This window comes from Rhopalosiphum maidis, chromosome 4, assembly GCF_003676215.2.
Source record: "Rhopalosiphum maidis isolate BTI-1 chromosome 4, ASM367621v3, whole genome shotgun sequence".
Taxonomy (NCBI): Eukaryota; Metazoa; Arthropoda; class Insecta; order Hemiptera; family Aphididae; genus Rhopalosiphum; species Rhopalosiphum maidis.
This window is the reverse complement of record NC_040880.1, coordinates 29,010,603-29,032,754: the sequence shown is the minus strand read 5'-3', so window position 1 is coordinate 29,032,754 and position 22,152 is coordinate 29,010,603. Positions and strand designations below refer to the sequence as shown.

The window sequence follows — 22,152 nt, the reverse complement described above, 5'->3', positions numbered from 1 at the left end:
TCACATCTTCAGATATAATACCTACCTATTTAAATTTTTTCATTATTTATAATTTATATTGTTTTAAAATTATAATTCATTATGTATAATTATAAAAACTAAATAGGGAATAGAATAATTTGTAGTGTAATGTATGTATGTTTAATTTTTATTTGTGATGAAAAATTGACCTCCCATAAACAATTTCTGGCCTCTATATTTGTCATTTGAACGTGTTCACCAATATTTACATAAGAAAATTAATCTGAAGATTGTCACCAAAAATAAATACAAATAATAATAATATATAGATATGTACCTAGTATCTATAATTTATATTGTATTTGTATAAATTGTTATATGAGTATTGCAATGAAGTACTAAGCATAGGTAGCATTAGAGTCGTATAGCCGTATAGGTTATTATGGTTACTATTAAATATAATATCTGTTTTCATACCTTGACACACGTTTATAATTTAAATGGTTCTTTACAATGGTATTCATTATCATTATTTCAAAAGATAACATACTAATAGCTAATATAGGTATTTTCTTAAGTAAAATCGATTTGCAATGTGACTGATTTTATTGTATTAATTGTTTGTTACTAATTAGTAATTTACTATTGAAAAATTAAAAGCTGTATGGCGCTATCATAGTTATCGAAACTAAATAAATACAAAACATTTGATATTATGACGTCAAAAAGGTGATAATTAATATCATTAGGTAATATCAAAGGTACATAATTAAATCTTTGCTAAATTGCTATCTGATTTGAGAATTTATTAAAAAATGTTTTTATTTTATAATTTAATATTAAGAGTATAAACAAAGTCCAGTAAAAAAAAACATTTATTTTGGATGTACAAATAAAATAATAAAACACATTTCAAAATGTTCTTAATTTCCACTTCTCTCAAGGGTCTGAATGAAGTATACGTAAACCATATACCTATACAAATCCTTGGGTAAATAATAATTAACACAAGACAAGTAATTTTGATCAAAAATCAAATTTAAATTTAGAACCATGTACCATAGTACATCTAATTATTAGTTTATAGTCGCTATTTTCAACATATATTAAGAGTATAAGAGAAAGTAATGAGAAAGGAGCTATAGCTTGGTAATGTTTATAGATTATATCAACTATTAGTTTTTGTATATTATGATTTAACTTTTATTTCATTTAATTAATCCGAATAATATAAATTAAAATTTCAAAATTTTTATTTTATGATAATAATAATAATAATAATAATAAACAAATGTATAATTTTCTGCTAAAAATTTACTAATTTAGTATTCTTCTTTATATTTTATACAATTTCAATATATCTTATTATTATTATTTTATGGTCATTCAATTATTTTTTTTTCATGACCATAGATACTATGGTATCTATTACTGCGATATCTTTTTATCGTTATCACTTATCAGTGACGATGGCACATTACTTCTGTTATCATTGCGTAAATATTTAAATAAATATTAAATTGTTACTATTTTAATTTGTAAGCACCAATTACCTATTATTATCTATTGCCTTTAATTATTAATTGACTATTGGTAATAGTTAATTGTTAGGCAATAGGCATACTACTAAAAATAATTTGATATTTTAAAAGGTAAAAAATATAGGTTTCATTTACTGCACCAATTCCAAAGAACAGTACAATGACATGTATCAGGTACCTAATAATTTTATATTACAATTTGTTAGTAATATTGTATTAACATTTTTTATATCAACAATTGAATAAACATGTATTAATTAAGCATTTTGAACTAAAATTTTTTGATATCCATTATTAAAATATTAGTCAAGATGGAAAATTCAGTTTGGGAGAACATACATTGTCAGTGCCTATGGAACTGTATAAACTTAATCGAGAAAGACTTTGTAAACGTCTATCAGAAGTTGTGGACAAGGATACTTATGTACTATTACAAGGTGGATCACATATATCCCATTATTGTACTGATGTGGATTATGTATTTAGACAGGTTAGTTTATTTTGTTTGACATATGGATGATTAATTTTTAAATTTATTTATCATGGTTATTTATTTATTTTTGAAACTATTTAATATTGTTCTTTATTTACAACATTATTAACAATATATATATAATATAATATTTAAATTTAATACAACTAATAACGGTTATTTATTTCAGTATATATAATTTATTATGTTATATTTGTTGATAATTTAAATAAGTTATTAACTTTAATAATTAAGCTATTAAAATATTATATTTAAAGTTAACATGTTAAAATTTGTTTTATCTAATCTTAATCTTATAATACCCTTTTGGTTAAAAATAAAAAAATGGTTTTAGATTATTTTAATTTTGATTTACATTGGCAGTATGTATGCATCTAATTTTAAATGTGTATCTATTTATTGATTTCTTTGTGGAGTTACAGTAATATATATTTTCTATAATGTGGTAGAAGGTAGAAACGTGTACTATAAGATCTAAAATAACTAAGCTTTAATTGCCTCGGGCCACAATAAAGTAACATTTGTATGTTAGTGTATATATTTTTAGTTTTTGGTAAAAAAATAAAAAATCAGTTTGATTTAAAATTTAAAAATACTAATATAATATTAGAATAAATTTATACAATTGTTATCCAATTTTCATGTTTCATATTTTATCTTAGATGTTATGTTAATAAATGATTTCTTATACAAAAACTTGACTTGTCAATTTTGATTGTCAAAAACTCAAAAAAGAACTGAGAGGTTTAATTTTTAACCCTGAGTATACAAGTATTTGTTTATTGAGTTACGGAATTTAATATATTTAATTGTTTTTTATTACCTATCACTTAAACACTCAAAATTAAAATAGATGGTAAATAAGTTGATAAGTTGTTTTATAAATTATTTAATGTAAAAGTTGATAAAATGAGTATCATTTTAGTCTTTGTATATATTTTATATTTAGTACTATATTTATATACCTATATTGGAAATGCATAGATAATAGATATAAATAAATTAAATGTAGATATGTATCACATAATTTACTGCAAAAGTGATTGGCATTACCTTAGTTAAAAGAGTTATTTGATGTATCCATCTAAAATCAATATGAAAGATATTATATAATAGATTACACTTCAATCTATTTTAAAATCTAAATTTCTATTAAAAATCAATTATAATAGTTAAAGGTTTGGTTGATTTGAGCATACACTATTTAGAATTTGAATTTAGTGATTTACTAAACCATCTCTATGAAAACCATATAAGTTTTTAATCAGTTTTCCTGTATCAAATAACTTACTAAACTTATTTAACCCAATAATTTCAAAACAGTATTAAAAAGTTAACAATATTTAATAGACAGTATTTGTTTTTTCATGAAAATAATGTAGATTATTTTAATAAAAATTTTATGAATTTGAAAAGGAAAAACTTCACTAAATATTGAGGCATAATATTCTATGAAAATATAAAATGAGTACCTATCTACTATATATTTAAAATGTAATAATATAAGCCAGGAAATTCTTTTGTATATTCAAAAAATTATGAAATATTTTAGATATCAATAGGATACAAATAATATATCTAGCTATAGTACAGTCTATATTAGCCTATCACATATGGTCTAATTACGCGAGAATCAGATTACAAAAATGCTTTTGAACTACTTAATGTAGTTCAAAGAATGGTAATTTGAATTATGTTTAAACATTATTATTAAAATTATTATTGCACAGATGACTTATTCAAAATGCTTATTATTCTAACTCTTAAATAACTATGTGTGAAATTGTTGATTGTAGAAATATTTGTATAAAAATAGAATAAATTTTAAAGAGCAAAAAATAAAAAAAACAAGAAATACTAGCAATTAACATATAACAGCTAAATCCTATATTAATTATTTTTTTTTTTTAAATAGAAGAATAAAGCTTTTTAATATTATGCCGTATGGTAAAAAATTATTCAAAATAAATTAAGATTTAATTATGAAATAAAAAAAAAATTACATGTTATTATTTTATTAAATGATTTAATTAATTAAAAATTTTTATGAAAACTGTTACAACTGTTTTTTTATTTCATTTTATTTAGTTTCTATATTAAAATTAATAATATTAACTAATTGCAAACTCTCCTTGTTCTCATCACAAATGTTTTATTTTAATGGAACTGGTTAGGTACTTCAATAAAATAAAAAAAAATAAATCTGCTAATATTCAATTAACATTTTTTATAACCCTTTTCCCTGACTCAAAATACACTATTGTTGAGATCTTCTTAATCTTGTACTGCATGCCAAATTCAGCTTAAATTAGGGTATTGTTATTGGTTAGTTTCCCATTTTACTGTTATTCAATTATAGGTCTATATTTATGTATTTAAATTTACTTATGTTACTATTGTATAAATTAGCTTGTATTATTGTATATTTTTTGTTAAATTATATGTTAGAAATATAAAAAAATAGATAAAAAAATTACATTAATAGTTTAAAATATAATTACTATAAGTTTTTTGAAGTAAAACACATTACAAGACTTATAGACAATTAAAATGTTTAATAAAGCATGTGACAGGTATCAGGTGGGCAGGGTTAATCATGAGGAATTTGGCTAATTATTCTAGGTGAGTAGCTCAACATTATGTGTACATTACATAATTAAATATTTCACTAATAATTTCAATAGGTAGTTTCTATTTTAAACCACTTAAAAATTATCAAATTGATTAATATTTATACAGAATTCAGTTTTTCTTATATTATGTATTATATATTTTTTATTTTTTATTTGTATAACATATAAAGTTTAGTAATGACTAATGATTATTTTCAACACAAAAAATAGTAAATTATCATTGAATGATAGTATAATTTTAATATCAATATGAATCATACATTTATTTGATCAATAAAGTATTTATTCGTTTTTGAAATAGGTATAAGGTTTTTTAAGAATGACATTGACAGTTTGACTAATAGGTAGTTAGCGCTTTGAGAAATTGAATTGTATAATTATGATCTAAGAATAATAATATTTATGTTAATTATTTCGTATTGGTGACTTTTTTTAACAATACATATTTATTGTTATCTTAAAAAGTATAGTTGTATAAATGTTTTTTTACTTAATTTAATGAATTAACAAAACAACATTTTTGAAAAAGTTATATTTTTTCACTATTTTTATCGTTTTTATTTTATACTTTTTTTATTTATTAAACCATAACATACATTTTTTAGTTTGTTTTTTAAAGCAAACGATTTTTCTAAGAACTTTTATTTAGAATAATCGAATTCCAAAAAACAAAAATAATTAGTCATTAGTGTTCAAAGTTTAGGCTCGTGGAGTTGTAGATCAACGTTTTGGGGGTTGACATTGGTTAACAATACTTTAAATGCACACTTATAATGTTATGTAAATAATTAACAAGTCGCTCGATATTTAAATTATGTACATGGACATTTAAAGAAAAGTATTCTACTTTTTTAATATCTTGCTTTGGAATATTAAATAAAAAATGTTAGTTCTTATTCAAAATAGTTTATAACAAAACAATTGATTTATTTTTTAAATGGTTAAATTAAATTCAAAAACGTTAAAATATTTTGAATTTTGTGATAATTTGTGTTTAATGGTATTTACACTCGACTCTGTGTATATGTAACTGAACATGTAGGAAATAATTTTATTCAATTACAATAATGTTAAGTGTTGTAAAGTCTATATGATTTATATAATTACTACATATTATGTAGGTACAATATTTAACGACAAAATACCTACTCTATAAACAACGTAACAACAACAACAAAAACAACAACAAATCACAAATGTCTATTTGATGATGTTTATAATATTTGTGGTGGTTAGAATACACACATAAACGTTTATGAATAGACTAAATTATAAGTTGCCTACGTGTGGAAATTCAAGGTTTTTATTTATGTATATATAATTTTTGTTTACGTCAGTATGTGCCTCTATCAGCCAAAAAACATATAGATAGATGGGATTTGAGACTAATTATTGATATAATATAGTTTCAATTATTATTTAAAAAAAACATTATGTTCGTATAATGCATTAATTATATATAAGTGTTACACAATAATTATGTTTGCTGACGCACATTGAAAACGTGTATAATGCATTAGTGCATATTATAGGTATATATATATATATATATATGTACAACGGTGTTTATTATTCTTGAAAACAATTAATAACAACTATTTATAATTTGTTAAAACAATATTATAGCCTATAGGTGATGTGTCATACATAGGGCTAAAACTTATAAACTTTCTAAATACATATAAAATATACAAGGAGTTATTATATATATATATATATATATATATTATATACTTGATTTAAACATTTGTGGTTTCTGGTAGCAATTATATTAAATTTAAATTCCCAGTTATTTTCAAAATAATTGGATAATTATTTTGTTTAAAGTTGATAAAATTTTCAATTTTAATAGCTAAAATTAAAAAATTTAATATAATATTCGGAATATTCCTCATAACTTATAAGTTTTTTTTACAAAAATCTAAAAATTTTTAAAATACAAATGAACATTTTTTTATAGACTTTAATATTTTGTAATTATTACAAATTTCTATAAAATTGGAGATTTAAATGAAAATTAGTAATTTTAGTTATTTTATTAAAAATATTATTCGTAGGTTTATTCCAGCGGTTCCCAATTGGGGGTAATTTAGAGTCTGCTCGGAGGGGTATATATAGTGATGGTGGAATTACGAAAAAAATTATGTTACTTACAACGTGTAAAATTGAAATCACTATATTAGTTTTAGAAAAAGGTAAGAAATAAACAGTCTCAAATTACTCATTAAATTTACGCATACGCAACTATAGTAATATTATATGAAATAGAATATTATAATATAATATGTCAATATGCGATTGGGTTTTGACAAAAATTAGTCCAACCTATCGTAGCAATCATACTAACAGAAAAATAATTTTTTTATAGTAATCCAATTTTATTATATTATTATATATATCATGCTGACTGTTCGTAGAAGATGGGACGTTTAGAATCATTTTTTATCGTACCTACAATGATTTATTATTAAAATAAAATTTAACACTTCCATTAATGACTTATATTCAATGAGAAGGTATATTTTATACCTTAATATCTAATATATAGCAGAGTTCCTTGATTTTTTTTCTTGGATTTGTATGTTTTTAAATTGAATATTAAAAAAAAAATTATATGAACTTATGACATGGCAAATAAACATATGACATATTAAAATCTCAAATAGGTGTCTTTATTTTTGATTTACTGAATTTTATCTTTAAACATATAAAGACATGTGCACTTAAAACTTTTAGTATTTGATTTGAAAAGTCATGAAATTAAATTATAACTTACCTAAAAATAATATGTATATTTAATAACCTAAAAAAACTTGAAAATGTTACAAAGTTTGAGCCCTCGTCTTATACATACCATATTATACTGAATAAGGAATGATATCCATATTAACATATTATTATTGCTTTTTGTTCGTATAACGCTTTTATGATGGTTTTAGGAACCCTACTTTCATTGGACTTTTGGAGTCAGCGAACCCGATTGTTACGGCCTAATACACGTATCTAGCGGCGAAGCGCATTTGTTTTTCCCGAGAGTCGAAGAGGCGCACACAGTATGGTTGGGCAAACCGTTGTGCTTAGATGAATACAAATGTCGGTATAAGGTCAACTACGCATCGTACGTGGATACGGTAATAAAATAAATAATAATCATAAAATTAGTTTATATTAAGTTTCTATTTATTTGTATTGAAAGAAGATACGCCGAGTGAATCATCCCGCTGGTTGGATTAATAAATGGTTAGTAAGTCTAAAGCACTTGTGCGAAACATTATTGAAACATTATCACACATCGACATCGTACATTCTTATTGGAAAAATATAAAAATGTCAACTGTTAAAATGTGAAAAACATTACACATATACGAGTATTATACTTAAATACTTAATGCCTGTATATTTAGTATTGTTTTTTTTTAGTTGAGATCTAAATAATATAAGAATTAATTAAATAGCTAGTTGCTATATTATGATTTTTAGTCGTAAGCCCCGTGATCTCTTAAACACTTGTCTAGTGCCTTATAGGTGATGGTTTTAGTAATCATTATTTTGTTTTGCGAATATAGTTTATAAACTATATTAGTGGAATATATTCCACTGTAAATGTTTATTATATTTAAGAATTTACAGGCTGTCTTCCAAAAAATAAAAATAAGAAAAAATCCTAAAATTATAATTAAATATTAAGGCATTATATTAATACATTTATTTTATTGAAATATTATGATACATTTTGAGCAATGCCTTTCAATAAATCATTTATGTCACGGTTTCCAAAATCATTACAGTCACAAATACTCAAATTAGGTGAGCGCGTGGTCTATCTTATATAATCGGTCAAAAATTTAAGTCGTCTTTTCGAAAAAATTTATACCAACAACATTATTTTTTTTTTTTTTTTGGTAAATACATTTAGTAAGTAATAAAATGTGTTTTTAATAAATAAAATTTGTAAGGTCCATCAAGTGCCCTTTTCCAATTTAATAATGTAACTAATTGCACCCAATTGTCATTGTGCTTAAAAGTCCCGCGCCTAATGCCGATACCCTGCTACAATAAATGTAGTAATCGTTAGCCAAAAAATTCATATGACTTGGGACTTTTAGAAAAATATTGTTTATGGCAATTAGGAAGATTGTTATGCTTAGGAATTTAGTTCGTTTTATTTAAATAAGCGTTTGAAAGTTTGTATTGAACTTTTATTTGAATCTAGCGATTTTAGTAAGTTATTGATGAATAAGAAAGGGTATTTTATTTATGTTACATTTTTTAATAATTTGGTGGTCGTGTACTCTGTTGTTACAGCGACACAACATGTCATAGGCTTTTTAAAGGTATAATAATATGGTACCTGCAGTGTCCAGTATAAGAAATCGTTTGTTATTTATTGCTCTGCAGATATCTGTATGTATAGGTTTGAGAGGTGGTTTGAGTTTGAAAGTTTCGCCAAAAGCCACATTAATCGATGGGTAGGAATTTATAACTTTCAAGATACTAAATTATTATGTTTATTATAATTACGTTTGTTTATCATTTTTACCAATAGTTTGCCTTAAGTGTTTATAAGTGATATTGGTCTGTAATTGAAAAAAATAAATCTATATTTAACGGGTGTTGAGATGGTTTAATTATTGCGTACCATCACTAGTCTGGGTAAACAATAAATATTATAATTTCGTATCTATGTTATATATTTTTCTTAGAATATATTATAATATAAAATAATATTGTATAGTTTTTTTGTTTTGCTTTTTCTGATTAACCGCCACATAATATTTATACTCACGGATTTACGATAGACTCGTCAGAAACACATTGACGATTGACGAAAATAGTACTTTTGCATTATGATGGCATCATACTAACGTTATTTTCTCGGACGTATGCCCAATTGTGTCGCGTTGTTAACATCGTGTCCGACAAGCAACGCTGAGTGACAACAACCAAAATTATTACAATATGATCAATAGAAGATGCAAGTTGTGGAGAAGGGTTTTAAATTCCATATCTTATACTATACGTTTATAGGTTGGTGCGCTTTGCCTGAACGCATTTACTATTTTGACACATGTAGGTACGCTAAAAAAAGCCACTGTTTGGGACATAGGCGCAAATACTAGGGGAACCAAATTGACTGACCTTCCAAAAAAACTTAAAGCTTCCTTGATAAACTAGTCTGTACTATATTAAATAATATACAATGTATGTTTGTGTTTTTAAAATAGTGTTTTTTAACGACCGAAATATTAATTGATAATTATAAAATATTTTTTCGCCAAGTCACGTTAAAATAATTCTATAGGAACAGTAGAAAAAGAAACACAAATTTAACTGTTATTTAAAATATGATGAATAAGTTAAGTCACAAGTGCTTACATTAAATACATCTTAATTTTTCTTATATTATATATTTATATGTTATAACTTATAAGTTAAAACACATACTTTTACTTGATCATCAATTTATTGCAAATTGTCGTCGTAGATTTGTTTTGTCATATTATAGAAAACTATCAAACTTGTAATAAAATGTTGTTGACAATAAAAAAAATAAAAAATTGTAGAACATTACATTCATTGTTACTTAAAGGAACTATAATAATATAATACAAGAGTTCGTGTAATAAACAATTTTATCTTAAGTATTTTTCATGAAATATTTATTTTAAACTTTCCAAGATAAGTGAAGTTGCTTAGATTATTGCTCCTAAATATGATTTATACTTTTAAATATTGTAGTTAATTATTTATACTGTATTTACACATTACACCACATGTTAAATAATAATTTATAAAATGTCATCGGTAATATTATTATAGTATAATTTCAAATATTAAAATCAGTATTATAATAATAACGTGAGATTGTAAATCTTTTTCGATTATAAAAAGTAATATGGTTGCTACAGCTCTAAATCCTAATATATCTATTTTTAATATCACGTCCATAAAATTTGATTTAAATTAAAGAAAATTTCTGATCACAATCGTTTCTATAACGTTTGATAATATTATATAGACTTCGATGTTTTGATAAATCTTCTATTGATACATAGGTAATGACATAAAGTTATGCTCAAAATGTAAGAATTTTTAATTTGAATCTTACGAAATATTTTTATTGAAGTAACAAATTAAATTAAATTGAAATTGAAATTGCTATATAATAATTATTTAATTAACGTATTGATTATTTGTTTGGTATATTTAATCAATGGTTTAAAACAGCAATAAAAATGAATATAATTTATATCATCAATTTAATAATTTACTAAAATAAAATGCGATTAAATTATTTTAAAGACAACTATATACAAAAACACATTTTCTTTGCGCTGATAATTTTGTTGTGTTCCGATATATTTTGTACTTAACCATATTAAGCACATACTTACATAGATATATCTGTATGGTTGTTTGTAATTATAATAACTGTTTGTTTTATATGTTTTATTAGCTTGGTGAAACACTAAATGCATTGAAACCTTCAGTGATATTGACTTTAGTAAGTAAAACAATTTTAATATTTAACTATATTTATTATGTTTAATTCATGTGTACCTATGTGGATATGTCCTTTATATATATAAATCTTGTGTTATATATATATAAAGTTATGTCAATTTATTGTATCGGTGGTTTTATATTAAAATAAAATTAAAATAGAAAAAAAATAATAATAATATGCATTTATATTGACATAATATAATATAACGCATTGTTGCCAATTCACGTTGATTAAACCTACTTTCTCGGTAAATCAAGCATCACAAATAAATTGTGAATAGGTATTGTTTATAATTACAATATGTCAATATATAATACATAATTATAATATAATTATTTGCATAATAGAAAATTACTAAAATACTAAGTAGAGTATAATTATGACCGTTGATAATATTGTCCAATGTGATTTGAGTATATGTAATGTAATATCTTATGTGTATAGGTACTATATGAATATTTGAAATATTTATAGAGTGGGTACTATTTATTTAATATACTTTTAAAAATATTTCAAAGTTTTAACATAGGTTTCTGTATTGATGATGGTATTAGTGCTTGTTTTCTTTATCGCCTTAACTAAATTATCGCTTTATTTTTAATGTGTCTTACACGTAACACATAACATACATTATTTTATTTGGCGATTAAATATAAATTGTTTACTAATATTTCTGCCATAACTGTTTGCCAATATAGAAATATATATGACACAATCATTATCACCTTTTTTTCCATTGGCTTTAATATAACACTATAATAATAACAACACACGAGTTACTAAAGTGGCATTAACGATAAACAATTTATTTACATTGTTCGTTTATTTACCCCGAGACTAACGATTTATGTGTCCTAATTTCGATTTCTTTCACAATCCAAGATCTGTGTGTATGCAATATTAGTTGGATAATGAATATGTTTTAATGGCCGATCGTCATGAATTTAATAAATATAAATGCGTACTTAACTCTAATAATTAAATTTTCTTAGATATTTATAATTGATGTATTATATTGCATTAAAAATTTTTAAGTTACTGATAAAAAAGTTTAACAATTTTGAACATTTGGATTATTGAATGTAAACATGTAGCTGTACTGGTAATTGGTTAAATAAATATATTCTATTTAATGTAAATAACGAATATGATACATAATAAGACGTGTAACCATGTGTCCTTGTACAAAATCATCAAACCTTATGCTACAAACGTGATTATAAGAGATCTTTAAAAATAACTTTTATTCAAACTTTAAAGCTCAATAATTATATTTTGGCTCACGATTTTTTATTAGTTACATGGTTAGAATAAAAAATGGTTATTTGTTTTGTATTTTCTGGTATTGTAAATAGTAATTGAATTACTTAATACAATTATGGTATACTAAACTTCAACTCTTAAGTGATATACATTTAATGTGTTCTAATTATAAGCGGACATCAGGGGGAGGGAGGAACTTGGTCCAACAAGTATTTCAATAGATCCTTAAAAATCGAATGTGAAATGTTAAACTTGTGTATAGAAAGGTGGCGCGGGGTTACTTTACATTGGATTATTATAGTCCCCCTCCCTAAAAATTCAACTAAATGTCCGCCTATGTTTCTAATAAATTGTTAGGTCAAAAACAATGATTGACAATTTAAAAAGTATATTTTTTTTTTACAGATTTTTTTAAAATCATTAGGATGGGGATAGATGTATTTTATATTTTGCAGAATTACAATAAAACTATCAAAACTGCCATTGACCCACACATAATAACATTATAATGGGCTATTGTTATAATGTGTAGTTACTATAAATTGAACTGATTCACCAATCATTCTATAGTTTAAATTAACAATAATTAAACTAATTATTGTCCTTATTAAAATGTCTTTATAACAAGTTATTATTTTTATTATGCAAATTTTGTATGATGTTGGTTTTGAGATGCAAATACAAATATTCACATACTTATTTACTTTTCTAAATGCTCTTTACTCTGTAGTAAATATAGTTCCATTGATTATATAATAATTTAAAGTTATTTAAAGTTCTTAAAAATTAAGAAATATTATACTTTTGTCTACTTAAATGTTTGAAGATACGTACAAGACTTACATAATTATGTATAAAAATACAATATTAAGTAACAAATATCATTTTAAATTAATGTACTGTATGTAAGTACTGAAGTACTTGTAACATTTTATTTTTCTCATGGCAGTAGTTTAAGTTTAGAATATTTCAAAGGAAATGTTAATCATTAATGTATAAAAACAACTATTGACCATTGTACTATTTTTTCAGTTTTGTTTATAAGCATTTCTTGAGTAAGGTAGTACAGTACAATTTCCTTAAATAATGTTTTCTAAGAATTGCATCTTGCTTGAAGTTACATAACAGTTATGATGTATATAATTTTAAATAAATATTATGTAATTGAGATTATAAATGTTTTGTTTTATTTAATTACTGTATATTATACATTTTGTGAATACATTTTTTTTTTATAGTTTTTAATAAAAATTTTAGGCATCTGGTACCCACATTTTTCTAAGTTAATAATTAAGTACAATTCTTGTCTTTTTTTTTAGTATGGAAAAAACACTGATAGTGACCTGACATGCAAAGAAGCACATTTTGAAGGAATAGACAGGTAAAATAAAAACACTAATAAAATATTGTATTAATATTAATTATAATAATGTTTTTTGAAATTAAGGTTCATATTGGACAACAAAATATTACATAAAATCATTGCTGATTGGTAAGTAAAAAAAAATTATATAGCATACATAGTTTTTTGAATGAAATTAACAAGGAGTTAACATATTTTTATATCTATTGTTAATATATTCAGTCAGTTCAGCCGGGTATTTGAGTTCTAATATTTTTTCGTAGTTGATGGACATTACATTTAATCCAATTTTTTGAAAATGCCGTATTCTAGTGGTTTCAATACCAGTTAAGTGTTCTTTTTCCCAGCAATAGTGTTCTGGCAAATGAACTAAAATTACAGTACATAGACCAGGATGTTTCTTGAAATTGATGTATCTATTGTTAAGTTCAAATTTGTCTGGGTGTACTAAAGCATCAATTATGTAAATACTCATAAGCGGTAGTCGACTTAGAATAGTCGAGTAAGAAATTTTGTAGCCTTGAAAAATATTTTCAAGAGTACTACTGATTTCTTTTAAGATTCGTTTTATTCTATAGTCGCACCAAATGCTCTTTGCAAATTTATCTTTGGGCAACACTGGCCCACGATAGTGATTACACTCTAATGTCATACACTGGTCAATAATTTTTAATTTTATTTTTGTATAGTCATTATTACCTCCATTTTCAAATAAATGATGTAAAAAAGAAGTATTAAATATCCTGTGAACAAAGTTCAATGGATGTTTCTCTAAGTAAACACAAGATAATAATATGTCTATTGTATCTTGTGTCTTAAAGTTATAAAACTCTTTATTCATTATATTTTCCACCTTAATCCAAAACTCTAAAGCTGATTTAGGTTTGTAGTTAAGTTGACCAAATGGCCAAAATAAATCTCTAAATTGAGAAGGAGTTATATTTGAACCATACTGAATTATGTACATGGCACATCCTTCAAAAATATTTTCAGAACGTACATTAAATTTTGAACAGTAGTTCATGATTTCTACCATTAATAAAGGACTATTTATTGTACTGTGTTTAGCCTTTATGTAGCGTTCTAATGCTCTTACAATACCAATATCCACATAGTTGGAATTATTTAACTCATTTACAATTGAAGTTAGATTATTTTCATTCATAGTGTGTATGTTTGTATTAATCCATCTAGATGTAGTTTTTAAGATAATATTTGAACTGCATTTTGTTAATCGTAATGTATATAACATTTCTATCAAGTCATCAGTACAAAGATGATGCCAAAATTGCTGTAAACATCTTTCTAGCAGCTTCATTATGGTTTTTCTACTTTTCTTTAACAAGTGTAAAATTCTAAAAACTTGAATTACATTTTTTTCATTTATTTGATCAGATTTATCCATTATTCCAATCCAAAGCTGGTCTGCAGTTTTGACTTCATTTAACTTAGAAAATGCATCAATTGATCTGCATAAATCATCTATATTAAGTTTGTTTTCAGTTACTCGGCATAAAATTTCTTCAGATATTTTATTTTTAAATATGTCAAATGGCAATACTCGAACACGATCAATAGATATTAATTCTAGTATTCCAACAACAGCAGAGTTATTATCTCCTGTCATTATTATTTCTAGCAGCTTTTCTAGTATTGGTGTTTTTGTATAATCTATATTTGGTTTAATATTTAAAATTGATAACAATTTATTTGATGCTATATGCGATTTAAAGTTCTCTAGTTCTACTATTTTTTTCAGAGCACATAGTGCTACCTCTGGAGTTATTTCATCTAGCATTACTATTTCTAGTAGATCCACTAGTGATTTTACAGAAGAACATTTTTTAAAGCCTCGAATAACATCTACAATTTCTTTATCAGCTTTTTTACGATCTGTTTCATTCTTAAGATCATTAAATTTATTGACTAGTTCATCATTATTAAAGTATGTTTCTTCAGTTTTAGTACATTCGTTACAGCAAATTTCGTTGCTACATACATTACGTACAATCAGTGGTAATTCTCTTATTTCACTTCCTTCTTGAACGAGTGCGAATGTATGTCCAAATTTATCAGCTTTATATCTGTTTTGTGTGATGTTTATCGCTTTTAGTACATTTAAATAGTTCACTCTGTTAAAAAATAATTGATGGATGACTATTCTTGACATATTTGATAAACTTCACTATGGACTAAATTCATTGAACTAAATAAGTACCAGAACAACAAACATTATTAAAAGAATATTTTATGTTATAATAATTTTGTTAAATTTACATAACACTATACCACAAAATAAGACAATGCTATTCAATATATTGAAAATCTCACGTATTAACTATTTAAGTCGGTACCTCTGTAAATATTTATTATTTCCGAGTTTCGAGTCGTAAATTTGTAACTTTAAATTGATAATAGATGATAATATGGTTATCAGACTAAATATTATTACCAATAGCGGTTAGTGATAGTCTTTGTGGTATTGACTGGTTTGGTTAAAAATTTAGTACATTGATTACAACTTACTGCTAGATATCACTACCTTGCTATGACATTGTAAATACAATTATGTGCACAAGGCTTTATTTTTTGACGTGAATCTAATGTTCATGACGAACGTTCTAAAAATATTGTATGTTAAAAACGTCATAATGTACAATAACTATCGTGTGTCTTATATTTCAATACACGTTTGCGAGTAATAACATGCCATATTGTCATTCGTGTGTATAATATTTATCATCTGACGTCCATTCTATTAATAAGTATTTGTTAAATTCCGGTAGAGTGGCCAACGATTGTTGTTTTTGTAGGACACAATGCCAGTGTTTTTGAATGTATTCAAAATATGTTTCAAAAGGGAAAACAACCGGATTAAACATACCTAACTTATGAATGATCATCGAAATAAAAAAAAAAATACTGACCGGTGCTCACTGCTTAGTGCTTAGTTCATTGCAGTAAACTGATATTGATGTTTTTTCTTTTATTTCTCTAAGAGTATACTAAGTATGGTCACCTATTTAAAAATTGTGAGTTATGTAACATTATCGCAAATGAGCTTTTACCGGGATTTAGCAACAGTAAATTATAAATTAAAACTGTTAAAATATAGATATTGTAACTAATAATATTTACCTAGCATTAGAAAAATAAGACGCATTGTTTATAGAAAAAAAATTGGTTTATTATACTTTTATTTTGTTTTATTATCTGATAATGAACGATGTGTACTTCTATGATATACGAACAAGTTGAATGTTGAAAAGACATTATGCTTATATATTATACGCAGTTGTTTAGTTATAGTGAATTTGTTTAAAATAAATATACAATTTAAGTCTATATGCTACAATTTTATTGACTGTATTTGTTCTATGATGTACAATGTATCTAAGAATTGAGTGAGGAGGTTACGTTACTTTATATTTTAGCATTGATTGAATTTTTATTTTACTTATTCTTACTAGCGCATTAAACTCGAGTTTTAATTTTTTTGTTTTTATGTAAGTACATACAGAACTAGTACTTGGTCGTTGGTTCACTGACAAAGAGAAAAGAATTGGAAACGTGTATCCGTTGTTTTAAAATTATTTGTTATGTATATATTATAATAGAATATAAAATAATAGAAGTTGTTTTCATTAGAATAGAAATTATAATGACGCATCATATTATCATTAATCATTATTAAAATAATATATACATGTATATAGTCACAAAATAATTTAGTTGTATATATACAACAATTGCTATATTTTAAGGTTTTATTACTCAAATATTAAATTTTTTGTTTTGAATTTTTAAATTCTTGATTAAAATTATAAACTAAAAAGTTCTTAAAAAGTCTTTTTAAAATAATCAATAATAAATAATAACACTGTAAATATTTTTATATGTCCAAAAATAAAAAAATAAAAGCAGAATGCGATTAATAATAACTTAATAGCACTGGTTTTAAAATAGTATTTTATAAAACCAATGCTAATCGACAATAGTAATAATAATTTTTAAATTAATTAAGTCATACTCAATAATTTTATATATATAATATTATTAACATGATGTTAGGTACCCATGCATGTGTTGCATCTGTCTTACAAATAATGTATACGGGTGTTTCAAATGTACGATGTTCAGAAATGATTGTGTTATTAGTTCAGTGAATTGACCTATTAGCAGAGTTAAAGATAAGAACATAATCTAATCTTAAGCGTCGTTTGTTTATCGATATTTTAATTTTTAAGCTAAGTATTAACATTTTTAATATGTAATATTTTATATACTCATACCTTATTTTTTAAAAAAATATAAAAAAATCAACGCTTAAGCATAGATAACCTTCTTACCTTTAACTTTGATACTATATTAATTCACTCTAATATTAATACTAATAAAATACAATTGATTCTGATTAATACAAATTTACTATGCCGTACCCCGTACATTTGTAAGACGGAAACAAGTAAACAACACATAAGTAACGTCCTCTAAACGTATTAAAGTTTTATTATTGATGATATATATTATATATATTTAATATAATTAGTGACATCCTATTTTATTTAAATTATTACAATATATTATATAGTACCTGTTATTTTTTGGAAAAAATTGAACAGAAATCAAATAACAATAATAATATATTCTTGTAGTGTTGACCGTTTTATTAGAACGTCATAATAACTTGTGAGTTTGGTTGCCTATACTTTTTAAACCAATATGTGCACTGATTGTTATATTATAGTAATTTATAATGATCAGTGGTACAACGTACGAATACTATCCTTGCAAAATTACTTTGAGAGGAATCTGTTTAATTTTTTATTTATTATAAATTGATATACAATTTACTAGTGTCAGAGTTTATGTATTCTCACAATTTATTAGATTATGTGGTTTTGATACATTTTAATGTTTCAAACGCGACGTGTGCATTCTGCTCGTGCGCGGTATATTATCTGAACGATATCATAGGCACTTACACGTTATTTGTTTGTTTCAGTCGCGTTATCAAAACGGATTATGAAAAAGAAGTTATGAGGTACGCGACGAAAGTTACTTGTAACGCCCATAAGTCTGTGATGGCAAAGTGCAAGCCAAACATGTATGAATACCAATGCGAAGCTAACTTCCTACATTACGCATATTACGTCGGGGGATGCAGACATGTAGGCTATAACAACATTTGCTGTTCAGGTATGAACGGTGCCGTTCTACACTACGGACACGCTACCGAACCCAATTCTAAAGAGATCCACGATGGTGACATGTGGTACGATACTATAATATAAAAAATAAAAATACAATATTAGATTTTGTTTATACTTATAGATTTTAAAGCATACAAATTTATTTAAAATTATAATCTGTACCTATTCAATAATATTTAAGTATCTAATATCTATGTATACTATATAGTGACGACGAAGAATACAATATTCGTAAAAATAATTGACGACTCTTATCGTTTATTGTCATTTTTTTTATACATATTCCATAATACAGGTACAAAATCATACAGAATTAGAATATAGTGTAGATATGCGTCAGAAATTGAATAAAAAATGTAGTGTCTGACATCATTGCCACGATTATATTATATAGGATACAAAGAACACTGTATGAGATCGTTACGGATTAAATTTAATAAATATGTAAATATCAATATTTCTTCTTAAATTTTATTCAACGTATTGTATCGTATTGAATCCACTATATAGTTATTAGGTTGTACGATTTAATGTTGATAATATTGTATTAGTGGTCAAAATAAATACATTGGATGTGTGTTTATTGGGTTTTAGTCTGTTCGACATGGGAGCATCGTATAGCGGCTATACGGCAGATGTGACAGTTTCATTTCCGGCTAATGGAAAGTTTACCGATGATCAACGCGCGATTTACAATGCTGTTCTTACAGCTAGCCGTGCCGTGATGAACGCTATAAAACCAGGTATACATTGACTAGGCTGTTAATGTGGGTTCACTCGAATTATCTTCGTTTAATTCTCAACTTGCCCACCATAATATTTTTTTAAATGAAGGTTACTTGAATTACCAATATATTTAAAAATTATCATTCACTGAAATTGGGTAGTTAACCCCTTTAGTATTCGTAATACTTGTGACTTTTTTTTTATTGGTTTAAAAATTAGTGACTGTAACATATTAACTTGAAACCAGATAATTATTTATCATCATTATTATCGATAGCGGAGTATATTATAATGTCAATATTTTAATTGATTTAATTATTTAATTTATGATGAGACTTTTTAATTCAGTAATAATGTGTTTCGAGTAATTGTATTCAAATAAATGGTATTTTAATTTTGAAATATTGATTTTATTAATTTTAGTTTCATAATATTATCACGTAAAAATAAAGCTATATAATATTTGTCACATAGTATAATTGAGGTTTATTTCTATTTTTTTGTAATAATATGATGGTTTTTTTTGCAACAAGTAAGACAAATTATATGATTTAATTGGCTTTAATTGCTTATAATTTATCTTGAAATGTACGATTTGTGTATATAGGTAATAAAGTAACGTACCTACCTACGTGGTTGCGCATTAAAACTATTATTCAATAACAGTATTTTTCATCTTATTCTACCAAACAAGTATCCACCATCATTATTCGAGGCTTATAATTTTATAATTGTGTGATTTTAGGTGTTTCCTGGGTGGACATGCATATATTGGCCAATAAAATCACCCTAAGAGAGCTGCGAGAAATAGATTTACTCCGTGGTGATGTCGACGAAATGTATGAAGCCGGTCTCGCCGCAATATTTCAACCACATGGGCTGGGGCATCTACTAGGAATCGATGTGCACGATGTTGGTGGTTACTTGGAAGGACACCCAGACAGGCCTCAAAAGCCAGGCGTCAAGGCCCTGAGAACGGCTAGAAACTTGGAAGCGGGCATGGCACTCACTGTTGAGCCGGGATGTTATTTCATCGAACCGGTATAACAAACATTTTTTGAAATGCTTCGTTTTTTTATGGTCATTGCAGAGAAAGTCATCTAATTTTTAGATTTAACCTCTCCCCAAATGTATTTCTTAATTTATCTATACTTAGGAACGAAACTATAATTTCAAACTTTGTCGTTCGAATATTTTAGCTGTTGAAACGGGCTCTTAGTGATCCAGTATTGTCCAAGTTCTTGAATGAAAAAGTACTGAAACGGTTTTGGAAGTTTGGTGGCGTGCGCATTGAAGACAACATTTTCGTCACCGAACATGGAATTGAAAACTACACTCCAGTACCAAGAACGTAAGTTTAAAGTTTGAAGTATATAGGCTTTTGTATTTTGACTAACGAAACGTCGATATATATTTGTGTTTCTCATATCGGTATAGAGAAAGACCGCGTGATCCGTATATTATTATACAATAGCGAGTGTTGAGCCAATATTATTAGAGTAAAAAAATCGTTGGCTGTTGTGTTGAACGATGAATAATAACTAGGGCCAGATCTTTTATAAACATTGGTATGTGTTTTTTTGCAACGTCCTTTTAAAAATGTATTTTATAGGTTATGTTCACGAATCGCCTAATATTGACACAAATGATCTATTTTTTATTTTGAATATTTTTGCATATTTTAAGAGCAATAAAAATGTGTATTATTGAATATTTTAACCGTAAACAAGAAAAATGTATGTTTTATAGTATATGTATAAATGAAAGTAGTGTAAAAGGCTAGATACCACTTCGCATTACACGGTTTTAATATAAATTTCATAAAATCAGTAGTTTTGAAAAATGTATTGAAAACGCTATTTATTTGTTTAAATTATGATTAATAAAAATTGTTTTAGCTTATATATAAAATACACTTATTTAATTGATTTTAAAATTATAAGATGCTACTTTTTCACTTAATGATACTGTGAAGATAATTGGTAAATAATAATTGTTTTTCCATATCCCAAATTGTAGCTTATATCATTATGCTATTATTGACGGTTAGGTAGAGCAATTTTTTTTAGAATTTTCTTATCACTTAATGGAGAAATACGGAAGAGAGACTATTAAAGTCAATATTATTTACCACGTAGTAATATTAGTAACTATATTATAGTCAATGCTAATTTATGTGTTTAATTCGTTATTTTGTATTAGTGTTGAAGAAATCGAAGAGTGGATGAGTAAAAAAGAAATGGTTGCTTAAATCTATATCATCGAAGAAGATACGTTACGCCTCTTCATTATATTCATTTTTAACAATATTATTTATTTTATTCAATAACCAAATTTAATATAAAATGTTTAAATAAAACGATACTTATTTTCAGAATTATTGCTCAATATATGTTTATTTTATATACAGTTTATTATATTATTATGCATGTATAATATTGTAAAAAATTA

At 25.0% G+C, this 22,152-nt stretch overlaps 2 protein-coding genes across 2 annotated transcripts; one reads left to right on the top strand and one right to left on the bottom strand.

The window, feature by feature from the left end:
- Nucleotides 1–1,480: 1,480 nt before the first annotated feature.
- LOC113561048 (xaa-Pro dipeptidase) lies at nt 1,481–22,078 on the top strand. Its single transcript, XM_026967239.1, has 11 exons — nt 1,481–1,676; nt 1,809–1,992; nt 7,568–7,759; nt 11,086–11,133; nt 13,719–13,780; nt 13,847–13,891; nt 18,768–19,037; nt 19,570–19,718; nt 20,447–20,742; nt 20,901–21,052; nt 21,904–22,078. The coding sequence occupies exons 1-11, from the start codon at nt 1,663–1,665 to the stop codon at nt 21,950–21,952; spliced, it is 1,461 nt and encodes a 486-aa protein (XP_026823040.1). The 5' UTR covers nt 1,481–1,662; the 3' UTR covers nt 21,953–22,078.
- Nucleotides 13,877–16,682, bottom strand: LOC113561046 (FAST kinase domain-containing protein 3, mitochondrial-like). Its single transcript, XM_026967235.1, has one exon. The coding sequence runs from the start codon at nt 15,930–15,932 to the stop codon at nt 13,938–13,940; it is 1,995 nt and encodes a 664-aa protein (XP_026823036.1). The 5' UTR covers nt 15,933–16,682; the 3' UTR covers nt 13,877–13,937.
- Nucleotides 22,079–22,152: the final 74 nt, after the last annotated feature.